This window comes from Sparus aurata, chromosome 11 (genome assembly GCF_900880675.1).
Source record: "Sparus aurata chromosome 11, fSpaAur1.1, whole genome shotgun sequence".
Classification (NCBI taxonomy): Eukaryota; Metazoa; Chordata; class Actinopteri; order Spariformes; family Sparidae; genus Sparus; species Sparus aurata.
The window spans coordinates 18,231,962-18,257,642 of record NC_044197.1 but is presented as its reverse complement, the minus strand read 5'-3'; the positions used below and the strand labels follow the sequence as shown (position 1 = coordinate 18,257,642).

The 25,681-nt window shown below is 40.2% G+C and overlaps 1 protein-coding gene across 1 annotated transcript in view; it reads right to left on the bottom strand.

Annotated features, from left to right (window-relative positions):
- Nucleotides 1-2,329: 2,329 nt before the first annotated feature.
- xxylt1 (xyloside xylosyltransferase 1) overlaps nucleotides 2,330-25,681 on the bottom strand; it is a 30,534-nt gene continuing 7,182 nt past the window's right edge. The window contains exons 3-5 of the mRNA XM_030434434.1: nucleotides 23,758-23,905; nucleotides 15,436-15,568; nucleotides 2,330-5,689 (exon numbers count right to left, since the gene is read on the bottom strand). Of these exons, the coding sequence (XP_030290294.1) occupies nucleotides 5,293-5,689; nucleotides 15,436-15,568; nucleotides 23,758-23,905 (678 nt within the window). The 3' untranslated portion in view covers nucleotides 2,330-5,292. The remainder of the gene's footprint in view (nucleotides 5,690-15,435; nucleotides 15,569-23,757; nucleotides 23,906-25,681) is intronic.

The following is a 25,681-nucleotide window of genomic DNA, read 5'->3' as shown; positions in this document are numbered from 1 at the left end:
ATCAGTTCTAACTAACTGGAGAAGAGTTGCAGGTTTTTAAACTCTGTGTGGGAGTGTCCTTTGGGGCCACTTATGATTCATTGACCCAATCAGCCTTCATGTGGGTTGCTAGGGCTACGTGAGCCCAGGTGCTTGTTAAACTGTCGGGGAGGGAACTCAGAACTGCACTGTGGGTGGGTGATAAGTAGTGTCATAGGCCACCACCTCTGTTCAAAGACGGTCGTTCCAGTTTGACATAGATGGATTCTTTTGTGTACACGTGTACATTGTTGTCCAACACCTTGTACACATCTTGGCCAGAGAGGAAAGATGGTTTGAAACAGGCGTGAAAGTATTCATCTACGTCAAACTGGAACGATCGTCTTTAAACAGACTTGGCTGCTGCCTTTCAGAGTTTCAGTGCGAGATGCGGAGTTCCACTGCTCCTTCCATTAATTACAGATGATACCCACGGATCTCTGCTCCACATGCTCACCACGCTGTTTTTACACAAAACGTGCTTCTCCAAGTCGTTTTTTCAAGTGGCCACACATGCAGCAGCAACAACACATCTCTCACTGCCAATATGAAACATAGTTTGAATGTGTGGGTGTCATTAGGAGACTTTGGTTCTGTGGTAATATAAACCTGCCCTAAAAATGTGCATGATACAGGATTAACTTCTTCTCTGGTGACAGTGAGCCAGAGCTGTAGGAGCTTACTGCCCCTACATCAAATCAAATTTAAAAAAATAAGAGATGGTGACAAATGTTAGTAGTGCTAATCAAAATTGACATTAGCTAAATGTATTTTCGATATCATATCTGTCATTGTAATCTTTTTTTTCCAAATGGTAAGTAACATTTAGACTTGACACTTTTTTGAAGGCCTTGATTAGACTGGGTACATTCTTCATCTCAACAGCCACAGCCAACAACAAGAAGAAAGTTGTCTACCAAGGTATAAAAGAGTTGGAATATGTTAAGACAAGACAAATGAATGGAAAATTGCATAAATATATGGTGAAATGAATTTCCAGCTTCTCACTGGGAGAGGCACCTCACACAGAAAAAACAGCTTTTGATTTGTTGCCCTACAAACATGCACTGGCTCCTTCACATGTCCAGATTCCCTTAACTTTGTGTGCATGGTGTGATATTTCTGTCGGCATTCAATTCGGTGCTAATTGAGTGATCCATCTATGACGAGCAGTCAGAGCAGCAACAGATTCTGCAGATCGTTTGTCTTCCCTCCGCTGTCGATCTGTAGGAAACAGAGCTGTACAGAAAACACTCAGAGTCTCACTGAGCTCTAGATTGAGCTGTTGTCTATAGCAGCCTGCTGTTTCCGCCGCTCGCCCTCAAGGTAAATGTGCTCAAAGTGTCTGCCGATGAATCCGGGTGAGGGATTTTAAGAAGCACAGCAAAGCTGCGTAGCCCAGGGTTATTATTTCCAACCTAATATAATACAATGGAGGGGCAGTAATACAAGGCCAGGCACTGGGACTACTAAGTGTAAAAAGCCACTTTTGCAAAATGGGATGAAAACAGCTGAAAAACAGCTGAAGGCCTAAATATCTGCGCCATCATGGATAATAGTGAGAGTGGAAATTTGGGCTTTTGCATGTGCACAATTTGATGGCTAAAAAAAACTAATAAAAAGCTTTCCATATTTCCTGTGCCATTTTACCCATTCAACGTTGTCAAATAAAACTCTGTCAGAGGCTAGAAATGCACACAGTACATTGTGTCTTGCATATCTTTGTCATCTAATTGTCCGTCTAACTTACAGAAGCTGTTGTGCAAGAAGACCTTGGATCACTGTATCAAATCGATAAAACTAATGTTAATGTTCCAAGGACATGTGAACCAACCAGAGCAAGATCATAAACAAAAATATCACTCTACTCCAGCAGATCTCAACTGGAGAAAAGTTTTAGTTACAGGTTTTAATTGGGTTATTTTGATGTCCGTACATTCAGGGGTCAGGGCAGACTAATGGTGTTTTTCTGCCTACAGAGCGTTAGCCGCCTGTGTTGGCAGGTTTGAGTGACAGAAATGGGTCACTTCTAGCTCGTAGCTGACAAACAAGAACACAGGCAGAGGTTTGTCGAGTGATACATGCGAGTGCACACCATTAACATACATTTGTTTTCATCACCCTGTTCTAACCCTTAAGTGACTAAAAGCACCCTCTTGATCATGAGGATGGGAGTGTTGTTAATGCTTTCTCCCTAATGTGAGTCGTTCTTACACCTGAAACAAGGTGTCTTAGTTTAAATAAACAATAAAAAAAATAGGAAAATGATGATATAATTTATTTAGTACAGCTGAACACAAACAAAAAGAAGTAGAGATGAACATAATGGGAAGTTTATTGTATTTGTGCGACAGAAACTTTCATCATCTTCGAAAGGTCACCAAGTTTGAACAATCTTTGAACAATCTTTCATTTAAAAAGAAGATACTTGGCTTCATGTAAAGCTTCCTTTGCATTTGATTATGTCATGTCACCGAAAGACACTTGTCAACTCCAACTTTAACAATGAAAAGAGCAGGTTTTAAACCTGTAAGAGTTTCTAATATACTGGATTTATTGAACACATATTTGCAAACATCTTTTTAGCCCTTTAAAATTATAATTGCACATTCAATTTGCTGATACACAACAGCCATTTACTCTGCTCACACTGAAGCAGCAAACTGGGAAGTGTTTTTTTTTCCCAAAGTTAAAAAAGGTAACTCTCATTAAACATCATCTGTAATCTCCAGCTATCTTTAGCGACCGATGTGAGACACAGGAGTGTTTGAAAGTGGTAAAAAGAACACTAAAAATAATACTTTATCTTGATCAATAACTTCCTTATAATTTCAAAGCATTTTCCTGTCAAAAATGCCAGTATGCAAGGGATGTAAAGAAAGTGAAGTGGTACACTTACAATAAAGGGGTTAAATAAAATAAAAGTCTAAAGTTCGAACAACTCCGAAAGTCTTAGAAAATTGTGTGTGTAAGTTGCCAAGTTGACATCGTGACACTAAAACATGGCAGACGAAAGTAAACATTGGCTTGATGGTAAGACACTTTTACCAAAGTCACGTTTTTTTATGGTCATTGTATCACTTCATTTGCTCTTCCTTGTCACCAAAATACTGGAGACATCTATCACTGTGTTGTTTAAACGCTGAGCGACAAATCCATGTTGCTCACACATTTCAACGTGACGCACGTGAGCAAAGTGAAGTCGGAGGGACGACATCCCAACTGGGGAAATGGGATCATCTGAGGAGCATGTGAATGCAGCATTAGCTAAAATATAGTTTGTTTACAGCCTTACGTTATCATTTTACTTCTGTCAATTGCATTTACACCGCAAAAATGGTTTGCATTACAAATTAATAATCCTTAATGGTGAAGACCATTTTGCTAAATTAACGCCTAAGAATCATTAACTTGTGTTTGGCAGAGAGCTTATTTTTTTGCAATAATCCAAATCCAAATCATTTTCAACATCCCTGCAGCACGTTATAATAATAGTCATAAACACCAGTCAAGAAAACCCTTCATAATAAACCTTTTGAGGCTGGAACCAGGAAGTGAGAATAGATGTTATTTTCCAATATTCAGCCTGTTTCAACATTACATTTTCTGGCTAACAATGTGTTTTAGAGCCATAGAGACTGAATATGCTGTTCTGAAAGAGCCGGATAAAAATATTGATCAGCTTCAGGGTGAGGTCAAGGGAAGTGTATTGATTTGGCGTAATGTTTATTCTCAAATGTCTTCAGTAGCCTTTCCTTTGTCCTCTGTGATGGTGCCCAGTATCCAGCCGCCTTACTCTCGCTCTCACTGTTTGTGCGTTTGTTAAAGTGTGCATCACCTCAGACAATTTCCTGACTGATGAATATTGAGTGTTGACATTTTCTTTGAATCCGAGTGCCAGTTCACTGAGCACAGCAAGAAAACTCAAAAAGTGGGTCAGTGTCTGCAGTCACGTTCCTTCATTTGCTATGTCTGAGTGTGTGCGTTTGGCCTTAGATAAACTGTGAATGCAGGGCACGAACAATCGACATCAGTGCCGAATTGTTAACTGTCAACTTTCTAAAGCCTTCCCCACCCTCTGACGTGGTTTTCTTTATCCTGTCTTTCAACCTGCAGAAAGATGCATTTGAAAGGAACTGTGGCAGTGTGTTGCACGTGGCTGCGCCAAGAGGAGTCCGCTGGTGTTAAAGCAAACCCCTCCAGCTCTTCTATAAGCAACAGAGGTGAACTAAACAGCACCAGATTAGCCCTCACCTGGTAGAGTGTTGCACAAAGACAAGGCGGTGCAAAAAAAAAAAGGTACAAGACTTTTTTCTTTAGATGCCAATTACCACATTTGCTGACCCTTTATTCATTGCAGGTAACATTTGTTAGCATTATGAATTCCTTGTGAATCCTCAACTCAAATATACAGCCACTCTGTGTGAAGGATAGTTGTCCTGTAGATTCTCCTCAACATGATACCAGAATTTATTGAAAGTTATTAATAAAGAAGGTCATGACAAGACAAATTACTAAACACTGACAATGTACGATGCATTTGGCCGCATTCACACTGACATTAGGCACCCGATGATACAGTGCGATTTCATGGTGATTTGAGCAGCGTATTTCTACAGTCAACTCGAAGCTTCCTTCTTTTAATCATCTCAGTACCTGAAGAAACATTCCCACACTGTTGAAGCTTCTTGCATTTCTGTAAGTACAGCTGTTCCAATGATCGAACAGTTGTTAACAATTAATTAATCACCAACTATTTAGATTATAGATGAATTGGTTTGATACATTTTCTAAGGGAAAAAAAAGGCAAAATTCTTTGATTCCAGCTTCTTCGGCTTCTTTACTCTTCTATGAAAGTGAAATGAATATCTTTTGGTTGTGTTCAAAATTAAACATTTGAGAACGTCATATTGGGTAATGGTAAATCCTGATCAACCATTTGATAGACCAAACCAATCAACTAATCAACAGATAAATCAACATTAACAATATTTATTAGTTGCAGCCCTAGCTGTAAGAAAAGCTGCTATTTGGCTTGAATGCCAAAATTGACTCTAAAATGACACAGATGAGCACCACATTTGTAGCAACAAGGGTAAGTGGTCCCTTCAGATGCCCCTTGGCCAGCAGGGGGCAGAGTCTCTGACTACCATGGCAACACAGTGGTCAAGAATGGAAACTGCCTTAAAAGTCACAATCCTCCTACCCAAAAAGCAGGAGTAATATTTCCCTTTTACTAAACTGTAGATGTCAGACTTCTTTTCAGTTCCAGCATCAGTCATCTGGTATGGGGGAGTTACAGTTCCCATGGTAGATATAGACTGGCCCACCACAACGATAATACAGCTGAAACACGTCTCCATATCCATGGTCCCTCCACCAGGTGCACAGCTGCCGGTTCCAGCCACAGGTGAGGGAATAAAACAGTTCAGGATGCTCCATGCCGATCATGGTGAAGAAGTCCTGGTCGCCCAGGTGGCCCCTGAAGCGATACTGGTCTGCTAGTTTGGCCACATTGCCGGGCTCCAACAGTTGGTTGTAGAGGGCTGAGGCCCTCATAGCACCGAGGTCTAATAACATCACGCCGCTGTTGAAGCCTGGGAGGCCGTCGGGAGGAGGTTCACCAACTCTGGTCTGAGGGTTCTCCTTGCGATACTGCCAGAAGGTGTGTCTGAGGGAAGAAGGCGAGAGGTTGTAAGGGTCCTGGTATCACCAGCATTTATGATTTTCAGACCACAATCAATTTATTGCGGTGGAACGGTCATGATCATTGGATTCAAAGGCGGAGGCAAAAACAAACGTGTGGGGGTTTGTGATGGAGCTAAACTTTCACATGTGAGGGTCCAAAATCTAAGAAGCCGTCACAGCCATGGTTTGCTTTGAGTCGTAAAACAACATCCAAGGTACAAGTTAGTCTCCTAAACAGGCAACAGACAACTTTTTTGCTACTACTTATCATTCTGAAGTAAAAAGTGATTACAGGCCCAATGTTCCCTGGAAAAACAAAGGATGAGTTACGGCACAACAGAAGTGCATCTGCCATTATGCAACCAAAATAGAGAGAGGCATTGTTTCCCTCCGTCACTATCCCCAGGTTACCGTGGAACACTGGAATAGCAGAGGAAACTCTATGCTGCAAAAGGAAGAAAAAACCCCCACTGATGTAGGAGGCAAAGTGAAACCAAGGTAAAACAAGAGTAAATGGACAGGCTAATCATTCCATGGAATATCTACCTGTAATGTTACCCCCTTGTGTTTTCCCTTAACAGCAGGTCTCTTGACTGTCCTTCCTTCTGCTAGATCAGTAAGTAACAAAACCTACCTACTTGTTACACCTTGTATTGAGATCTTGAATTCCAGGTCAAATTGTAATTCTTATGGTTGTTTCTTTCTTTCTCTGGAGAGTAGCGAGGCTGCTAGCGGTAGCCATGCTGCTAACAGCAATACCTCATTCTCAAACACTAGAATTTTTTTGGTTGTCTGTTTCTGCTTTGAATAAACTGCACGCCCAAAGTGTGGTTAGCAATTGAGCTAGGTAGCTTACTAACTTTCAGGTCAGATCACCTGCCACAGCAGCTTGTCAAAAAGACCTCACAACACTTCCAACTGCATTTCTTCAAGGAGACGTGAATTAATTTTGCTTTGCCCCATCATGGTGTCACTGGACAACTACCGGACACCAGTAGATTGAGAGCACATGGCATGAATATTTTATAGACTTAATCACATGGTTAAACAATAAATATATATATGTTAGACAGCTGCCTGTTAAACACAATAACTTCTTGTGTTGGTGATTAAAAAGAGTAACTTTCTAAATGAGAGCTCCTCCCTCTAAACAGTCTGGAACTTGAACACCAATGGTGAAATGTCTCACTTATATGCATGTTTGGGCTGTTAGAAAAGTGAGGGTCAACCCTGTTTCAGTCCCCGTTTGCTGAACAAACAAGCACTGCGGCCAAAAACAGGAAGAGAGCTGGTCCAGGAGTGTCAGAGCATGTCAGAGTGCCAGAGGCTGGTGCCAACTCAGCAACCTGTTCTGCCAACACACCAACACTGAAGCAGCTGAATGACACACAGAGCTTCATTCAAGAGCATTTGTATGCCCAGAACTAAGACCCTTTCCTGGATTATTATTCTTACATTATTTCCAAAGTTTACATTGGCAAGGAAGGTTCGAGCCTAGTCTAATAGATAGCACTTCCTTTATATTATGTAATGCAGAGTGAAATACAGGGTCACTATTTTTGGCACACTTGACTAGCGTGTGTGCCAGCAACAGTCCAGCATGAAGAGGTTCATGTATTTCCATCCTGACTTGTAGCCTCAAGGAATAATGTACAGTTTATTAATCTGGTACTTATTGGATTTGTCCACCACCTTTGCCCTCTTCTGAAATAACGAATTGCAAAGAGATGAGGCAACAAAATTAATAATAGAATATGTGGAAGATCTCTGTAAAATATTTCTAAACTGGGACCAGATGTCCAAAGTACATGAGCTACACTTGTCAGAAGGAGAGTTGTCCTTTTAGTCGATGCAATGATGTTTCATTCCTACAAAGCACAAGGATGAATGGGAATAAACCCTTTTCATGTACACACACTCACTCTCCCAGAATTGTGAATATTTTTAGTACTGGCCAAGCCCAAAGAGACCTACAGTAGATTAAATATTAATGGTGAAAATACCTGGGGACATTTAGAAAACAGCACAGTTAATCTAGTCAAAAAATATAAAATCCCCCTTCAATTCACATTCATAAATTGGTGATAAAAACACATGTGAAATTAGTGCAGCATAATTGTGCTTCTTATTGTAGCGGCGACTCCTCTCTCTCTTTGTGCCGCTTGACCAGATCTAGAGGGAGCAGCATATTCTCTGAATCAGGCTTTGATATTATTGCTGACCTATATTCAGCAGCTGTAGCTTGTTCTTTCAGTCTTACAGTCTGTTGGTTTGGTGTCTAGGGACTTGTTGCCCCCAAGGAGCTCTTATCATTTTAAAGACGTACACTGGGGTCTACGTGACTCGAGACACATTCAGGGTGAGCACAGCTGGTGAGGGAACATTTACACAGACTTTTTCATTCTGCTGTTTTGACATAAAAATGTACACAGTGTAACAGGCTGCATTATCTCAAAATATGTGACTGGCAGCACACTGGTGGTAGGACAGAGCACACAGTCAAGCTGACTGTAACATCGGCACACATCGGTGTTTGTGGTTAAAAAATACAAATTACTTTTTGTTAATTAACATATATTAAAATATAATATAATTTCAACCAACAATCCTGCAGTAAGGATTTCAATAAACCTAATCATTCACATTTGATTTCTTTGTTGCTGCTCGCGACGACAAGAAAGTTTAGTGAAGTTTGAGTAAAGATGTTAAAAACAAATATTTCAGTAATAAAACCGTGGAGTGAAAAACTGATTTTTATGATACCAATTTATAATTGACAGTTTTTCTCTCTCACTCTCACTCTCACTCTCTCACTCTCTCACTCTCTCTATGACTCGAGACAGCCATATATATCCACAGATGATATCAGCCAAACACTTTATCTGCTGGGCTCTGTATTTTTTAACACATAAAATGAGCAAACCTTTTTGGTACGGACCCCTTCAAATCGTTTTTTAAAGAATCATGACCAAGGCATATAACTGGGTCTCTGGCAACACCAGCGAAGACTAACAGGAAGTTGCTGATCCCAGTTGAAAAATAGACATGAACAGAGCTTCTCTTACAATGGTGACGAGATGCTTTTACACTGAGATGGTGCTGATGGGCTGATTTTGTTATTGCTGGACTGAGCTAGAAAATATGCTATGATTTCTCCAAACTTTAAACTATTGTATTCTTGTAGAGGATCTGCTCATTTGTGTTTGTACGGACACAATGAAAGTGTAACATGAAATATTTTAATCCACATGGCATTGTAAAACTGGCCTCGAGTCAGATATCATAAACAGTAATTAACATTTACAGATGGCTGACAATAGGTGACAATATGAACAACATGTTTGACCTTGCATTGAATCAGATAAAGACTAATTTTCTTTAAATCATGCTCTCACTTTAGGACACTAGCGACAACACATTTGTGACAAAATATTACAAATTGAGTTCTTACATAAATAACATCAGGAACTATTTACAGAGGAACTGATGCACAAATGCTAACTTAACTACAACCATCCACCATCTCTCACATCAAATAACTTATTTTCGTTCTCATTTCGAAGCACAGAAAAAGTTTCAGCAACATTACACAATAACTCTAATGCCAATATAAAACACATGGGATAACTTCAATATCAACAGCATCTTTTGCCCATCAGTAATGTTTATTCTTGAAGTTTCTCTTGCTTCAGTACTCAGTGAAACTGGTCAGTTTTCTTTTGTACGCTCATAGCAGTACAATCAAACCAGACTCAATCACACTAGACCTATAACCTCTTCGATCAAATCTCCTGCAAGTGCCTCTTCATCTGCTCTGCCAGTTCAAACCTACATCATCTCCTGTCTCCAATTTTCACTGCCAGCCTTTCATTTAAGCCTCTCTGTCTCTCAGACACGTTCGATTGAAAAGCACTAGCAGGTGAAGGGGACACTGTGTGTTGCTGTCCCATCCAAACGTGTCCTCCATTTTGTTCAGGACAAGAAGACAGCCTGCCCTCTGGAAACAGCATAGAGCACTCTCACTGACGGTGAGGGGAGTCTACACACATGAAAAGTCTGGCCCTGTTCATCACGGAGTTGTTTAGAAAGATAAAGAAGGTGCTGCAGATATAAAAAAAAAAAAAAAAAAAAAAAAGATTACACAATCATAACAAGTCTAAAGCACTTAATTGATTGCATACCTCAGGAATTCTAGCCTTGAACACCTCCTGCTTGTGTAGTTAGAGGATGATGGTGGTCCAATCTTCTCAAGAACATTATGTCTGCTACTTGGTGAACCTCCTTTCGGTTAGAACAAAGACAAGTGGCCCTTTTAACACAGAGATCCTGCACCACTGCCACAGCGAAGACTTCCTGTAACACACACTTTTGATTCGGCTCTAATAATCTCAAAAGGCGTGATAACAATGTTCCCCCTTTCCATGATTTTACGCCTAATACTGAAAAGGCGAGGCGGAACATCAGTGGACTTTCCTATTTTGATCAGGCTGTTTAAGAGTGAGAGCGTGACACAGCTCACAGCAAAAGGACTGTAAAACACTAACATACTAAACCATTGCAAAGTTACTTCATATTCAACAGTTGATAACAGCCAAAACTTTGAATACGTGGGTTGTATCACACAACAGAGACTCAATACTTGCTTCTCACTAATGTCTCTCGTTGTGTTTGGAGCTTTGACTGTGACACTTGTGTAAGTGGGTCTTGTCTCTTGGGGGTTTAAAACATTACAAATGCAGCTGCAGGGAAACGACGCGGGGCATTTTTTCCAATAATGAACTTTTCAGTGGCAGGATGTGCTCTGAATGCAGCTGGTGGGAGGATGCATTCTCCTGCATAATGCTCTGTCCATTAGCACCACAACAGAGTAGGAGCTGAGAGCCTTCTTCGCTTAGCACAGGATAACACTCCAGTGGAGAGGATTCACACAATGCATCGCCAATATCCAGTTTCAATATTAAACTATTACAACGTACATTGGACATGAGCTAATGGCTAACAAGCCAGCTCATTGGGCTAACAAAGCTGGCAGATGATTTGTTTCTCAAATATTCACTCTGGCTGGATTCACCCTTAAAGAAGAGACTTCATATACTGAGAGTGTAACCATGATGGTATATTAGTAAATTCCAGCACTCTCGTATAACTCTGAATAAAATACAACTCTGATTATATGTAATGTTTTGTCTAGATAGTGTTAGTCCATGAATAACTCTCGCATACTTTTCATGACATTCTGGTTCACCTAGAAATTTAACGCATATGATCAATGATTTACTTGCTGGTTTGATTTGGCGATTTTTAATACTGGGAAAGGGTTTCATCTTGTTTTTTGTCGCCTGGAATGTATCTAATTTCCAAGCATATTTTTTTTTTAAAAACATCTAGCATGTTAAAGTGAAGTTTGCCAAAACCATATTTAGGCCAGTAATGTTGATGATGCTCAACCCACCTGTTGATACTACACATACACTACCAGTTAAAAGTTTGGACACACCTTCTCATTTAATGGTTTTTCTTTATTTTCATGACCATTTACATTGTAGATTCTCACTGAAGGCATCAAAACTGAATGAAAACATATGGAATTATGTAGTTAACAAAAAAGTATGAAATAACTTAAAACATGTTTTATATTTTAGATTCTTCAAAATAGCCATCCTTTGATTTGATTACTGCTTTGCACACTCTTGGCATTCTCTCAATGAGCTTCATGAGGTAGTCACCTGAAATGGTTTTCCAACAGTCTTTAATGAGTCCCCAGAGATGCTGAGCACTTGTTGGCCCTTTTGCCTTCACTCTGTGGTTCATCTCATCCCAAACCATCTCGATTGGGTTTAGGTCAGGTGACTAAACTAAACTGAGGCCAGGTCATCTGGCGCAGCACTCCATCACTCTCCTTCCTGGTCAAATAGCCTTTACACAGCCTGGAGGTGTGCTTGGGGTCATTGTCCCATTGAAAAATAAATGATGGTCCAACTAAACGCAAACCGGATAGGATGGCATGTCGCTGCAGGATGCTGTGGTAGCCATGCTGGTTTAGTGTGCCTTTAACTTTGAATAAATCCCAGACATTGTCACCAGGAAAGCACCCCCACACCATCACACCCCCTCCTCCATGCTTCACGGTGGGAACCATGCATGTAGAGACCATCCGTTCAACTTTTCTGCATCGCACAAAGACACGGCGGGTTCCCTCGATTCGAGTAAGGCAAAACTTCCTTGCTACTTTTAGCAGCTATTTGACCATAAAGGCCTGATTTGCGCAGTCTCCTCTGAACAGATGATTTAGAGAGGTGTCTGCTACTAGAACTCTGTGTGACATTCATCTGGGCTCTAATCTGAGGTGCTGTTGACTTGCGATTTCTGAGGCTGGTGACTCAGATGAACTTATCCTTAGCAGCAGAGGTGACTGGTGGCTACTTTGAGGAATCTAAAATATGAAACATTTAGAGTTATTTCACACTTTTTTTGTTTGCTACATAATTCAATGTGTTCATTAATAGTTTTGATGCCTTCAGTGAAAATCTACAATGTAAATAGTCATGAAAATAAAGAAAAACCATTAAATGAGAAGGTGTGTCCAAACTTTTTACTGGTAGTGTACAAACTACACTGATTTTGCACTGATCACACTTGACATGACCAGACCCCTCAGATTGAAATGAATTCCAACAAATCACAAAACACTAAAGATGCACTCAACCTTTATAGCCAAGTTGTTCTAAATGTCCTTTCGAGGAAAGTGAAGAAAAAATTTAATCTATTGCTGGTTTGAAGATGTGATTCGGCACTCTGAACCTCAAACTCAAATTTTCTGATAGAACGAGTTGTCCTTCGTTACACTGTGGCTTCTGTAGAGAAATATATAGACATCCATACTGGTCCACAGAGACAAAGACTACTGGTGACAGTCTGTGCGTTTTTTCAGCCAGTGCATCGGTGCATGCCCAGCGGCACGATGTGATTTAAAGGAGTGCGTCCAGGCCCACAGGAACAACGTTAACAGGGGTTTCCCAGGGTTAGTAACTCATTGAGGCCGCATAGTGGGGGGCGGTGGGGCAGAGATACAGATCTGTTGTGAGATGCTGGTGCCAACTGGGGCCTGACAGGAAAACTCTAATTCTGAAAATTCTCATGCAGCACTCTGGCATCACATTACAACATTTACAGTAATGCAGACTGAGTCACATGATTGTACAAATACTTTCCACTGATGACATTTCACAACTTTGTACACCCTAATAACCATATTATCCAACATATCAGGAAAAAATTGGGATGTCCCAATCTGAATCCTTTAGTACTGGGTTTGATCTGATCTTATATTTACCTAAATATTGATTAAATTTGTTAAAAGTAGCACTTATTTTTCACAAGCTCACTGATCCAAATACTGGAGGCCCTGGTTAAAAAATATAAATTTGATAGGCTTAAATGATGAGCTATGTTTAAGAAAGATTAACTGGGAGAATGTGACTCTTAAATCTAGAGAGAAGAGGTATCAGGTGGAGCTTCTTCCCGCATAAACAATCTTTGAGTGCAGACATTGGCGGCATAGAGAACACAGACCCGGCGACAGACAGTTTAATTGTGTCCCATTATTGAGTTACTCGCAGAGTTAATTTGCAACAGCTGATGTGATCGGCTGCTGGCAACGGTTGTCATTTAAAAAGTGACAGTCAGTCTCGGCTAAAAATGAGTATCTGCTTGTCGTATTTAGGATCGACTCGGGACATCTTTACTACATAACAGGCAACATCAGCAGGACAAAAATGTTAACATCGTTAGCCATTGTTAAAAACAAAAAAACCCTTTTGGCTGGAGCCAAAAGATCCCTGGTCATAAGGAAGTCATAAGATGTGAATTTGCTTAAAACGTCAGAAAGGAGTAAGAATTATTTTGCACCATAACCATCAATATTACATGCAGTGAAAACTGCAGTCAAAAGCTAATTTCATTAGAATACTGAAAGATAAAAATGCTTATCAGTAAAAGTTTCAACTAAAAAACCAACAGAATGATGAGTTATCTTATTATGTATTAAAACTTAAATCAAAATGTTCTGATTCAGTGTTTCATTCACACACCATCTTTACAAGCCCAGGGGAAACCACCTGCCTGTATGTTTATTAGAGTGAGCAGCTGCTTTATGAAACCTCCCACCTGACCTTCACTCATCTAGTCTCACTACCCCCCCATTACACAGACACAGACACACATACACACACAGTGACGTCCTGTTTTGATGCCATGCCTGGGTGGAAAACAGTGAAGTAGTCTAAACGGACGAGGCATGATTGTTTTATTCTCTTGGAAGAGGGACGGAAAAATCAGCTGAGGAACAAAGACTTTGAAAGTCTTAGACCCTTGTTTACGTGCGCGCAATGATCTTCAATGATTTACGACCTTTGCGAGGACTAAAAACCATAAGATGCCATGCTGAGGATTAGACAACGGTGCTGTAACCTTAAGTCAAAATGGATTCGATCAGTTTACTTGTTTGATGTTAAATTCCCAATAAAATAATACCAGCTCGAGAGGCTTGTGTGTGTAATGGTGTACTTTTTGCTTTTGAGGATGAACAGGTTGTTTATTTACTCCAGACAGGTCTGGCAAAGAGACAGGAGACACATCTGAATCACAGGATGAGAGCAAAACATTTCCTGACAAGAGCCATCTCTCTTCTGCCAAATCCTCAATTATTTATCTGGCACGGAGGACTTAAAATAGCTTATTTGTGAAAACATATCACACGGTCAGTGCTGCACTTGCATCTTGCAACTGTGATTTTACAGCCGCTTTCATGGATCACTCCCTTGCAGGGCCTGGCTCTGGCCCAGATGGCTGCATCACGTCTATCAGCAACTCTTCCGCACACCGTAAATGATCAGAGGCCCTGATTTTGGTTACATTATATTTTTCACATCAAATAAATTCTGCCTGAAAATGTGCAAACTAAACCAAGGTGATTCAAGTGTGACAGAGCATGACTGTCATACTACTGTACTACGACTTAGTATTTGAAGAGAATTTGATTTACATTTATATCCCTATTCTTATCCCAGTATTAATTTTAGAATTCACTATCATTGAAACATATTTTTTAATTCTCCACACTTTTGGGTATTTCACTTTGAGTGCTGATAAATTGGAGACTTGAATTTATCATCAAAAGCCTGGACTGACAATCATTACACTGATCATCCCAAAGGCAACTAAATGTTTTTGGTATGATGCCCTGATTTTGGCTTGTAGTTGGTTGACGACAGACTGGTGACACTACTGAAGTTCTTGTGAATCTGAGTCTGTGTGAGAGACTTCTGATGTTCTTTCTCACTAAGAAACTGTGAATGTGTAAGTGAGGCCTGTAAAAATTCTACTCCATCTGGGGTCAACAAGAGTGAGTGAGATCAGTGCGGTGGCTATTAACCCATTACTGAGAAAGAGATATAAGGGAAACAGAAAGGATACTCTTAAGCTTTGTTCAGACCAAACGAGAAGAAAATATTCAATTGCATCTACTGGTGCGAGTAATGCAAATAAAAATAACCGTGAACCACATCAATACGAACCTGAAACGACGAGATTTCTCTGTGATCTGAGTGCATTAAGTAGTGGATCAGAAGGACGATGAAATAACAACATCCTAATGTCGCCTTGTAAATAGCCTGAATTAATGCTTCATCGGGTCAGTCGGTCAAACGACAAGCGATCAGCACTGCCTACCTGTAGACTGGCTGCATCTCTCTGGTGATGCCTATCACGGCTCCTGGAGAAAACCGGTCAAATTCTTGGAAAAGGTCCCTGATGTTGGTCCTGTATTTCAGATCCAGGTCAAGTTGCACAATGCGCGTCAGACCTGAAAGAAGAGCACAACTTTAGAAATGCATCTGAGATTATTGTACGCAGGTGTAAACTACTAGAATTGTTAAGAGAAACCATGTCCTTCCAGGAATATACAGGTAGAGGAAATAAGAGAAGACACTTGATGATGATGTGCAGTGGTGTAAAAAAAATGAAATAGTATGAAATTGTCAGGAGAAATGTTGCGCTTGACTATATAAAAGCACATTTGGGCAGGTGAGTGCGTACAACTAGTAAATGATTAACATCATCTTATTTGTGGATGAACCGTAACAGCTGTATCCAGGATATTCAGGCCCTCATCTGTTCATTGTTTCAGCTTCCTATGTTTTGCAGGTTGGCATGGTGATGAATGGATGGGATTGACTCAGGAATGGTGTGCTGGGGGCACAACACGATTATTGGGCCGATGAAAACACTCGTCAGCTTAAGACATACTGTCAAAGTGGACGCTGTTCAGTTCGAGTGCAATAAAAAATTATTGGCAAAGTTAAAAGGTTAGTTTGACAGCAGCTGTGGAATAACAACAGGTGCTGAAGGACTTAATAGAATAGGGTACTTAAAATTAATTAGCTGCTGGGTCTGAATCATAGTCCAATTCAACATGATTCCAGGGGACTGCAGATGAAAACTAGTCTCAGGCTACCTCTGATGCAACATATCAAATCATGACAACATTCATGTTTATTATCATACATTGTTCCTTTTAAATGAATAAATATCAGGTATGTTTGGGTCCTTCACACCAGGACAAGTATACACCAAGACACATTTATGAGGAGGAAATTAAAGTGACTGAAAAATAAACATAATCACCTACACCTCCTGTGTAAACAAGGCTGAGTAATTGAATTTCATCTTCACCGCAGCATATGACACATACATTTAATGCTCTAATGTAGATGCTACTGTCCCATCATTTTGGTGTACTGTTTATCTACAGTGGTTTCATAATGTACATCAATGTTGCGTTACAGTGAGTACAGTGAGAAAGAGTATTTGCCCATTTGACTGCTGCTCAAGATGAGCGCGTCACCAGTTAAAAACACACCTTCAAGCATGGACCCCCTTTTAAGTGGAAATGCATCTCCCTGCCATGCTGGGCTGACGTGCCTTGTCAAACTGAGTTTTGCCAAGCCAAACATTTCCTCACAATGTAAAACTAAAGAACAACAGACAATTTTGGCCTCTACAAAGTCAAAACTGTGACTATTAAAAACAATGAGTGGATCATGGCTTAGCTAGCATAGTTGTCTGTTTAAACAAGCAATGGAAAAAGAAGACTCAGCAACACGGCAGCGACCTGTTTTCTGTGCTCTCCAAACAAGGAAGCTGCCACCACAATGCCTTCATGTGCTGTGGCAACACAGAGGGGCTCGGAAGACTAATCTGTGAGTGGTCGGGTCGGCGCTGTTTGTTTGTACTGATGGGGCTCAACTGGTGGGAGTATTACAGGAAGAGGGCCGTAAGTTGTTACAACATTGTGATGTGGTGGGTTTGATGTAAGATCAATGACTAAACACAAAGTCCTGTGAAGGTAAAAGTAGCTCTTTGTGGGTCGGGGTTTTCTCACAGCATAGTATGATTCTGATTTCTATACAAATGTGAATTAAACCTATTACAAGTCACTTTTGCTGCTTTTTCTAGTTTTGCATTACAGGTGTGGTGGGGCTTAGTTTGAGTTTTGGTACCATATATAATAAATGTTCTGTTTTCACCACTGCATTATTACCACGGCAATCGAGAACATGCATGAAGTCAGTGGGATTCAACAACTTCAACAAGTCGTCAACCCGCTTGAATAGGCGACCAAGAGAGACGGGATGGGTCTCAATTTTCACATCACATTACAATCCACTCACATTTGGCCAATAAAAAAGTGATTAGCACATTTAAACTACAATGAATTGTTACACAGAGGCCCTTAAAACTGTTGTTCACCTAAATTCACTCTCCGTCTCCTCCCAGCAGCCTTAAGGAAACTCAGACAATGATGGTAAATGATGGCGGACCTCTGCTGAACTCTAGGTTTCTCAAGAATGAAGAATAACAAAATGAAACATGTTTAGATGAACAGATGAATTGAAAAGCAGACATTGGAACAAACTGTGTGACTAAATAAAATGTATGTAAATCATCCCCTAAAGATATGTTGTGTGAGGAAGACTTTACCCCTGTGGTCAAATATAAACTACTTTTTTTCAACGCCTGCGAAACGAAATGGATAAGTAGAAATAAAGGAGGTAAAATTAAATCTTGACCAGGTGCGTGGGTGTCAATTTATTGCAGGAATAATGTTGTTATGAGTTTGCCTCAGGCTCTGGTCAGATCAGGCGGTGCTCAACACAGCCACAGCAACAAAACAACAGATACTGTTGTATAACATCACATTTTCAGAGAAGAAAGTAGGTCAACCTTATTAAGCCCTAATATCAGTCTTGAGGTAAGCATTTACAACCCTTTATATAAGGCTCACTATTTAATGCTTTTGCCAAGATTCACTGGAAAACATCCTGATTCTACTTAAGGAGATCACTTAAGAAATTTTTTAAACCTCGTTATGTTGCCGTACAACACAAACAAACCTCGGATCAGGGTTTAATCAATAGATAAAAATTAATTGTCGTGCCTACAGGTAACATCCTTCTCACTTGGCAAAGCATTTGACACATTAAGAGTGTCACTTCTGCCTAAGAGGGGAAACTGACGTCGTGGTTGTAGGAAACACTCAAGCCCCAGCATGTTGAGACCTCTAGAGGGGCTGCAAAACATGGAACACCTCTTCGAGAACAAAAACAGTGTTTCATAGGAACCTTGTCATTAATTACAGGTTTCCATCGAGCTATTTCTCATCCTCCAAGGACAGCTGACGTGAAAATAGAATCCTATTTTTAAGCCATAAGTCTATCACCTGCTTTCATCATGGTCTGTTAGCGGGATGCAGTGTTACGCTTTTCACATGAAGTACTCTTTAAACCTGGTCACATAAACAGTATATCACATATTTGGATGTTTGCAAATGTAGACTGGATAAATAAAAATTAGCTACATCTGAAAGAGCATATTATAGGCTCAATTGTCAACACATCTCCTGGTTAGAAAAGGACCCTTTCAGTTGAAACATGAGCAGTATATATTCTTTCCAGGTCCACTTGGTGTGTTTCAAATAGTGTTTCAAAAAATACAATATAAAAACTGTCACAGTACATGATGCTTCAGCACATCCACTTTAGTTTTTACTTCAAGCACAGACAGCGCAGAAACTTAAAGTCTGCTTACTAATTCATCTGTGCTGTTCGTGTTGACTAGACTCAGTCTGATATCTGCAGAGTGGGCTAGCTGCCGTTAGCTTCCTTGCAGACGGACTGAATAAAACAGAATCCACTCACTCATGGTCGACTTAAGTGTCGTCATATCTCACAGCCACAGAAAAATCTCTTTATGATTCAGAGAGCTCAGATCAGTGTGAGGCGTCTTTTTTTTCATTCTTTCCCTCTGCGATTCATTCTACTTTGGCTACATGATAGCCAGAATCAGATGATTACCCTGAGTCACAACAGTCCTGTAAACTGTTATATGAATATGAGCTTTGGTGCATATTTTGTGTCAACTGTCTATGAAAGTAAAGGCTGAATCAGGTTCAATTGGTATCATACACTACATAATGAACTATGGTTGAAACTTGTCTCTAATAAACTTTTCTCTCAGACCATCTTAGTCTCATCCATCTAGTGGATCTGTATTAGATGACAGTTTTTCTCAATTTCCTATAAAAGGCTGACACTGAAAGCTCTTTCTGTTAAAGCAGAATACATAAATAGAGCTTTATGATCAATCTCATTTTGAAGTATAGAGAGACTGTTGCCGTTATTATGAGCAAGGCTTTCTGGTGGTATTGTACAAGAAATATCCATTTCATGCCCTCATCTCTGTAGCTTATTATAAATAAATTTAGCTGAGTACATAATTGGCTCTGCTGTTTGACAGAAATGTCAGTTTATGAGTATAAACTCCATAAGTCTGTTAAAAATAAAGTACATCAGCCGTAAACATTTTCAATTCTCATTTATATTGAGCAAACACTTTCATAATCGGGTTGTGTAGCCCTGCCTCAACACTGAACCCGAAGTGCAGACGATTTCTTCTTCTGAAAGCCAATTTAAACCTGCTGAAATCACATCTCCCTCTTCACAAGTTACTGGATGTTAAATGTTCAACCCTCCCACTTAAAGCTGCTATTTATATTTGTGGCTGTCAGTTTTGTTTCCCTGTGTCATTAATTACAAACGATGTGCTTGTGTGTGCTGCGAGAGTATCAGAGAAATTGTTAAATCAAAGATGGATGGAGCCCCTCACTCTCCCTGTTAAGATGACCACAATTTGTCCTTTATAGATAAAAGGGTTCCTTAAATAGAAATGTGTGACCACTTGGAAACACGGAGCAGACGGGGGCTCACGTGGTAAATCAATGGACACCGCGTGAGACAACATCAGACGCACACCTCCACTTCACACAAGGGACTGACGGTGAAAGAATCATGAATGTGAATTTATCATACAATATATGTTTTGCATTTCACGATTTTCTTCTTCTGCAAACTAATTAATACATTTTCTTGAGTAATACAAACAGTGTACTTTCATGTGCGAAAGAAGACTTTAAAGAAAACCTGAATTTGATTACAGATGTTGTCAATCCTTCAAATGTAGACAGACAGCTTCTCTCTTTGGTAAAAGCTTCCTGCTTATATTTTTAAAAACAAGAAACGTGATGATCTACAGTGTGTCAATCATACCTGCTGTGCACCATGTGGTACAGCCTTAAAAATGTCCAATGGGACGCATCCCTGCTGTCTGTAAGACGTACGCTTCAGGTTTTATATTTATGCCCCAAAGCCCAATGGTTTGGATTTGTGGAGCATTTGTGGAGTGGCACGTCTACAGAAGTGAACACCAGAGGAGGTCGCCGTCATCGGTCAGCACCGACACAGGGGGCTCTAATGTGGGCAACAGCGACACAGCACATCCTTTCCTCCTCACTCTACGGGGGCTCGGCAGCTTGCCACGTGTCTGTTAGATATATGTCCACACTGCCTTTTCCAGCTGTGCACCACCAGCGCCATGACAGAGGAGTGAGCATCTGAGTGAATTTAAAAACTACTCTGCCACAGAATAAAGGCCCAAATGCTAACTTTAATGCAACCTACAGAAAAGATGTAGCATAGATAGAGACATAAAAACTTTAAGGCAGAATTCTTGACTTGAAATTTGAATGGTAGCTCTAATAACCCATTTTAAAATACAGTTTTTGCAACCTGGTGTAAGTTTCACGATTTCATTTCAATACACAGAAAAATACTCACAGAACACCAATCAAATCTAAGTTTTTGATTAGGGATGTCCCGATCAGGTTTTTTTTTTACCCCGATCCTGATCAGAGTCCTTTAATACTTAGTAAATGCTGATACCGAGTCCCGATCCGATACTTAGCCTTAACTAATATTTGTGACAGCAGACCTTCGTTAACAGCCAGCTGCCAGAGTGTGCGAGATGCAGCACACGCCTGGTACCTCCATATCATCCATTGCTTTTTCATATTCCAGTGTTTCCTCCAGTATTTTCTGAGACTGTGGCGCTGGGGGGGTACAGTTTGGGTCATCATAATGTAATATTTTTACTTATGTCATAGGCTACTTAGGGAATTTAGGGAATGCTCTCACACAGCCATCATGAACTCCCCTGCATGGGCTTGGAATGAAGGTTCATGTTGTAAAGAAATATTTTTATTATTTGTTTTAAGAGAGGAGTTATCCAAGTCAGAGTCCTGCACGGGTGAAAAATAATGTACTGTGTCGGACACAGATGCGGATCGGGTCGGACGCCTGAAGAGGCGGGTCGGGTTTTACGATTGCCATTTTCAAGGCGTCACTTATCACTAGTCATTATTAGCGACACAAATGATAAGCATTTATATTTCATATGAGCTCATTAATGCATGCTTGCGCACTCCCAGAACTCCCATTCCCCACGCTGGCTTACTTTCACTTTTAAAAATAGCGTCCGTCCAATTTTCCTTCGGACGTCGGTATCAATTTATACCGGGTTGGCTCGGGTACGAATGTAATTTGTGCTACTGTCGGAAAACGGGTCGGATGCGGTTATAAGTATGGCGGGTTTGGGCGGGTTTGCAAAATAAGACCCGTGCAGGACTCCGCTCTAAGTGACCATTTTAATCCTCTAACTAATTATCAAGCTAAATATCCAACATGCTAGTTAACGTCAAATACTGCGGTGAAGATGACGGTAAAATATTTCCTTTCTCTAACACTAGAGTTATTTATGGCAGAATTTTTAAGGTGTGGCGGCTTTTATTTTGCCGTGGCGGTGCGCCACAGTCAATTACATGTAGAGGAAACCCTGTATTCCTTAAGTTGTCATGTAAAATGACTTGGATGAATTGCTTGTCTATTTCACACGCCTTCAGCATCTCCTTAATTGCCTGTTTAACATGCTCTGCTGTATGAGACCCCGGAAACTAGTGCGCATACCGGCACATTGTAACTCAAAAGTGGAATAAATGTAATGTAATGCCGAGATGGTAGGGCATAACAAGGATTCAAAAACTCCAGACGACGAAGCAAACCCTGATCCTCTACCTCTAGATTAGCTGGGTATCCAGAGCGATTAATTTGATTAACTTCTCTGTAATATTTCATTGTAACAAATTTGTAGTATTAAATGCAGCTCTTTTGTTACCCCTCGCGAAACGGTCGCATTGCAGATGTTGCACGTCGCTGTTGGACGGCCTGGTCGCTCTTTTTTTTTTTTGGAGGCATAGACACCTTTATTTGACAGTGGATAGATCGGTAAGGGGAGAGAGATGGGGTGTGTGACATGCAGTACAGGTCCTCCGGCCGGATTCGTTCGTGGCATGGGCTCTAACCACTTGACTACCTGCGTGCCAGGCCTTCGCTTTCTACTTTAAGTTATTTCCACACTGCAGACATTTTATACACAGGTTTGCCAGAGTAACGTTATGTGCACGTCTGAGTTCTGCCACAAATTGTGCTCTGATGTAAAAAAACAGAAACAAAACAGCAAATCGGCCTTGGGTACACATTCAAAAATGTCGATCCCCTATCAGTGGAAAAATGCCCATATCGGCCCTGATCCCTATCGTGCAGATCGGATCGGAACATCCCTATTTTTAATGTTTACTGTTAAAGGTTTGTTTACATCAACAATGTCTGTACAACACCCCTAAAGCCATGTCATCTACTTAATAATCTCATTTTCTGTTGTTGTTGGGCCCCTGACAGATGGGAGCTCCACAATTAAACTAAATGCCTTATTTTGTGTTATTTAGTTCATCATACAAGAAATCGGTGATGCCAACTTGCTGACTTTGTTGCTAGATTGACCAACTTTTCAGACCCTCTTAGCAACTAACAACCACATTGGTGACTGAAACCTTTTTGTGATGGAGCTTGTATGTTGTAGTTTTTTGAGCGTTTCCATCACTCTTTTTCTAAAATTACAGTGTTCTGCAGCTTGTAACATTTAAATAGTTCATTTGTTTATCTCCCTCCCTTAGTAGATTTTCTTGAATCAAAAAACAAGGGGTCCCTGTAGAAGGTTTGTGATTATTTGGCTATAGAGCTCTTTACAAACCTTTTTAAATGGCTTAAACTGACACCTTTTAGCAATTTTCAGGGCTAGTGTTAGCTAAATTAATTAGAAAACAGTTGGCAACACGGCAGGGAACCTGGTGTATTTTTTTAAAGAAAAAAACGGCCATTATATTTCATACACTTAGCGAATATTTGATTGTTAGGACAACAATACAAAGAATTTGCATCCTTACATCTACTTGCCATTTATGAAGCATTGTTTCTAGAAAGACATTTTGCTGTAAATGTTGTTCTTTAATGTTTTAAGTGTAGAGCTCCACAAATGAAATTCCATTCAACACTCAGAACCTCTGCAAATAAACCAAAACTGTCTGCATGGATAGTTACCACCAGGATTAGAACAGAAAATATGCAGCAGTGATAAAAATTTGCAGTGAGACAGAGACAACTGTTAAAGGTCATCGTTAGGCTTTCTAGAGGTGACTCAACTCTAAATCTAAAGCTTAATCTTTTTCATCTGATTGAATATTCTGACAATGTCTGCTTTTCTTACCTTCAGGCATTATGTGATGCATGGCAACAGACAGGAAGAAGATGGCGTCACTGTAGTACGCCCCAGAGCCAGCGCTGAAGTGCTTCTGCATGGCCTCCACGATGGGGAACAGCTTCTGTGTTAGAGCCACCACGTCATGGAACAACACCTGCAAGGCAGATCAACACGGTGGTGTCACATTAGCACAATATGTTCAAACTGCAGAAGAGCTTGGACATATAGTATATATACCTACTAAAGATAACATTTCATCTAATTGTAACATGGCTTAAATGTGTGTTTCCATCATCTTAATGGCTCCGTATTGTAACGCTTTCTAATAGCCATCATTCATAAATGGTACATTCACAGTTATTAAACTTTATTTTATAGTTATTTCACTGTTAACAATTAAATGCTTTAGAAACAATTTATTAATCAGTAGTTTATTATATAAGCAACTATGTTGTTAATAAATCTTATAATATTGCCTATTAAATGGTTTACATACATATCATTGTTTGTTAAAGGGATATTCCGGTGTAAGTTTAATCCATGGTCTAACACACCGTGAAACTGTGTTAGACTCCCTCTCAAGAGATCAAGTTAGCAGACCGCTAAATTACGGAGTTCTATCAACCTCAGAAACGACCGCACAACAACAATACACTGCAGTAAATTGATCCAAATATAAACCGCCACCAAAAAGCCACAAATAATGCTCAGAACAGCACCAAACTTCAGCAACAGTACAAATAGGGTCTCAGCACATAGTCTGGGGTCTCTAACCTCCGCTAGCTTAGCTGGATTTCTATTGGGAAGCTAAAAACAGATTTCAACTCTCCTCCATCAGCTTCCGGGTCGGGAAAGTCCCGACGGACGATTACCAAGTGCAATTAGAAATGCTCAATTCCGTTCTTTTCCCTGTCCAATCTCGATAATAACTGTTATAAACTGGCAGGTAAGACCCATATGAACTTTGATTGCTTTTCCATGGAGTCATAATCATACATTTTCATCCATGAGCCGCGGAACTCTACTGCACTCGGTAATCGAGTCGTCGGGACTTCCCGTCAACAGGAAGCTGCTGCGCAAGAGTGGTAAATTTTGTCTGCTTTTCAGTAGAAATCCAGCTAAGCTAGTGGAGTTTTAATGCCCCGGACTATGTGCTGAGACCCTATTTGTACTGTTGCTGAAGTTTGGTGCTGTTCTGAGCATTATTTGTGGCTTTTTGGTGGCGGTTTATATTTGGATCCGTTTACTGCAGTGTATTGTTGTCGTGCGGTCGTTTCTGAGGTTGATAAAACTCCGTAAATTAGCAGTCTGCTAACTTGATTGCTTGAGAGGGAGTCTAACACAGTTTCATGGTGTGTTAGACCATGGATTAAACCTACACCAGAATATCCCTTTAACTGAAAAAAAATAACGATACATTTACAATTTCTTAGTGATAATCACTATAAATGTAACCCTTTGTTTCTGTTTGTTTAGACTGGTTTAGTTCTGAGAGGCAGTGAACACCTCAAATCAACCTCTACAACAACCTTCCCTATGGGTAATCATCATTTTAAGCACAAATATTCTTTCCCAAAACATGACTACATTAAACTGAATTACATCTACATCATATTACGGTGTTCAGCCAAAAGTATCTGAATATTTGAATGCGCCAGCATTGATCAGCCTTTTACTGCTTGTAGCTGCAGTTAGTGTCTCAGACACTCAAACTCACACTGAGCAAGTCTTAGTCACTATAATGTGTCACAGTTTGAAATTAATTTACAATATTTCAATCTGAATGACTCACAGACATTTCTAACTTCATAACGGAGCGTTTCCGGACAGCAATGTTCACTCAATGAAACACTAACGTCAATGACTTTAAAATGTACCTACTTTTCGTGTGGCCTTTAAAATCCGAACAAACTGACAAGCTGTACACACA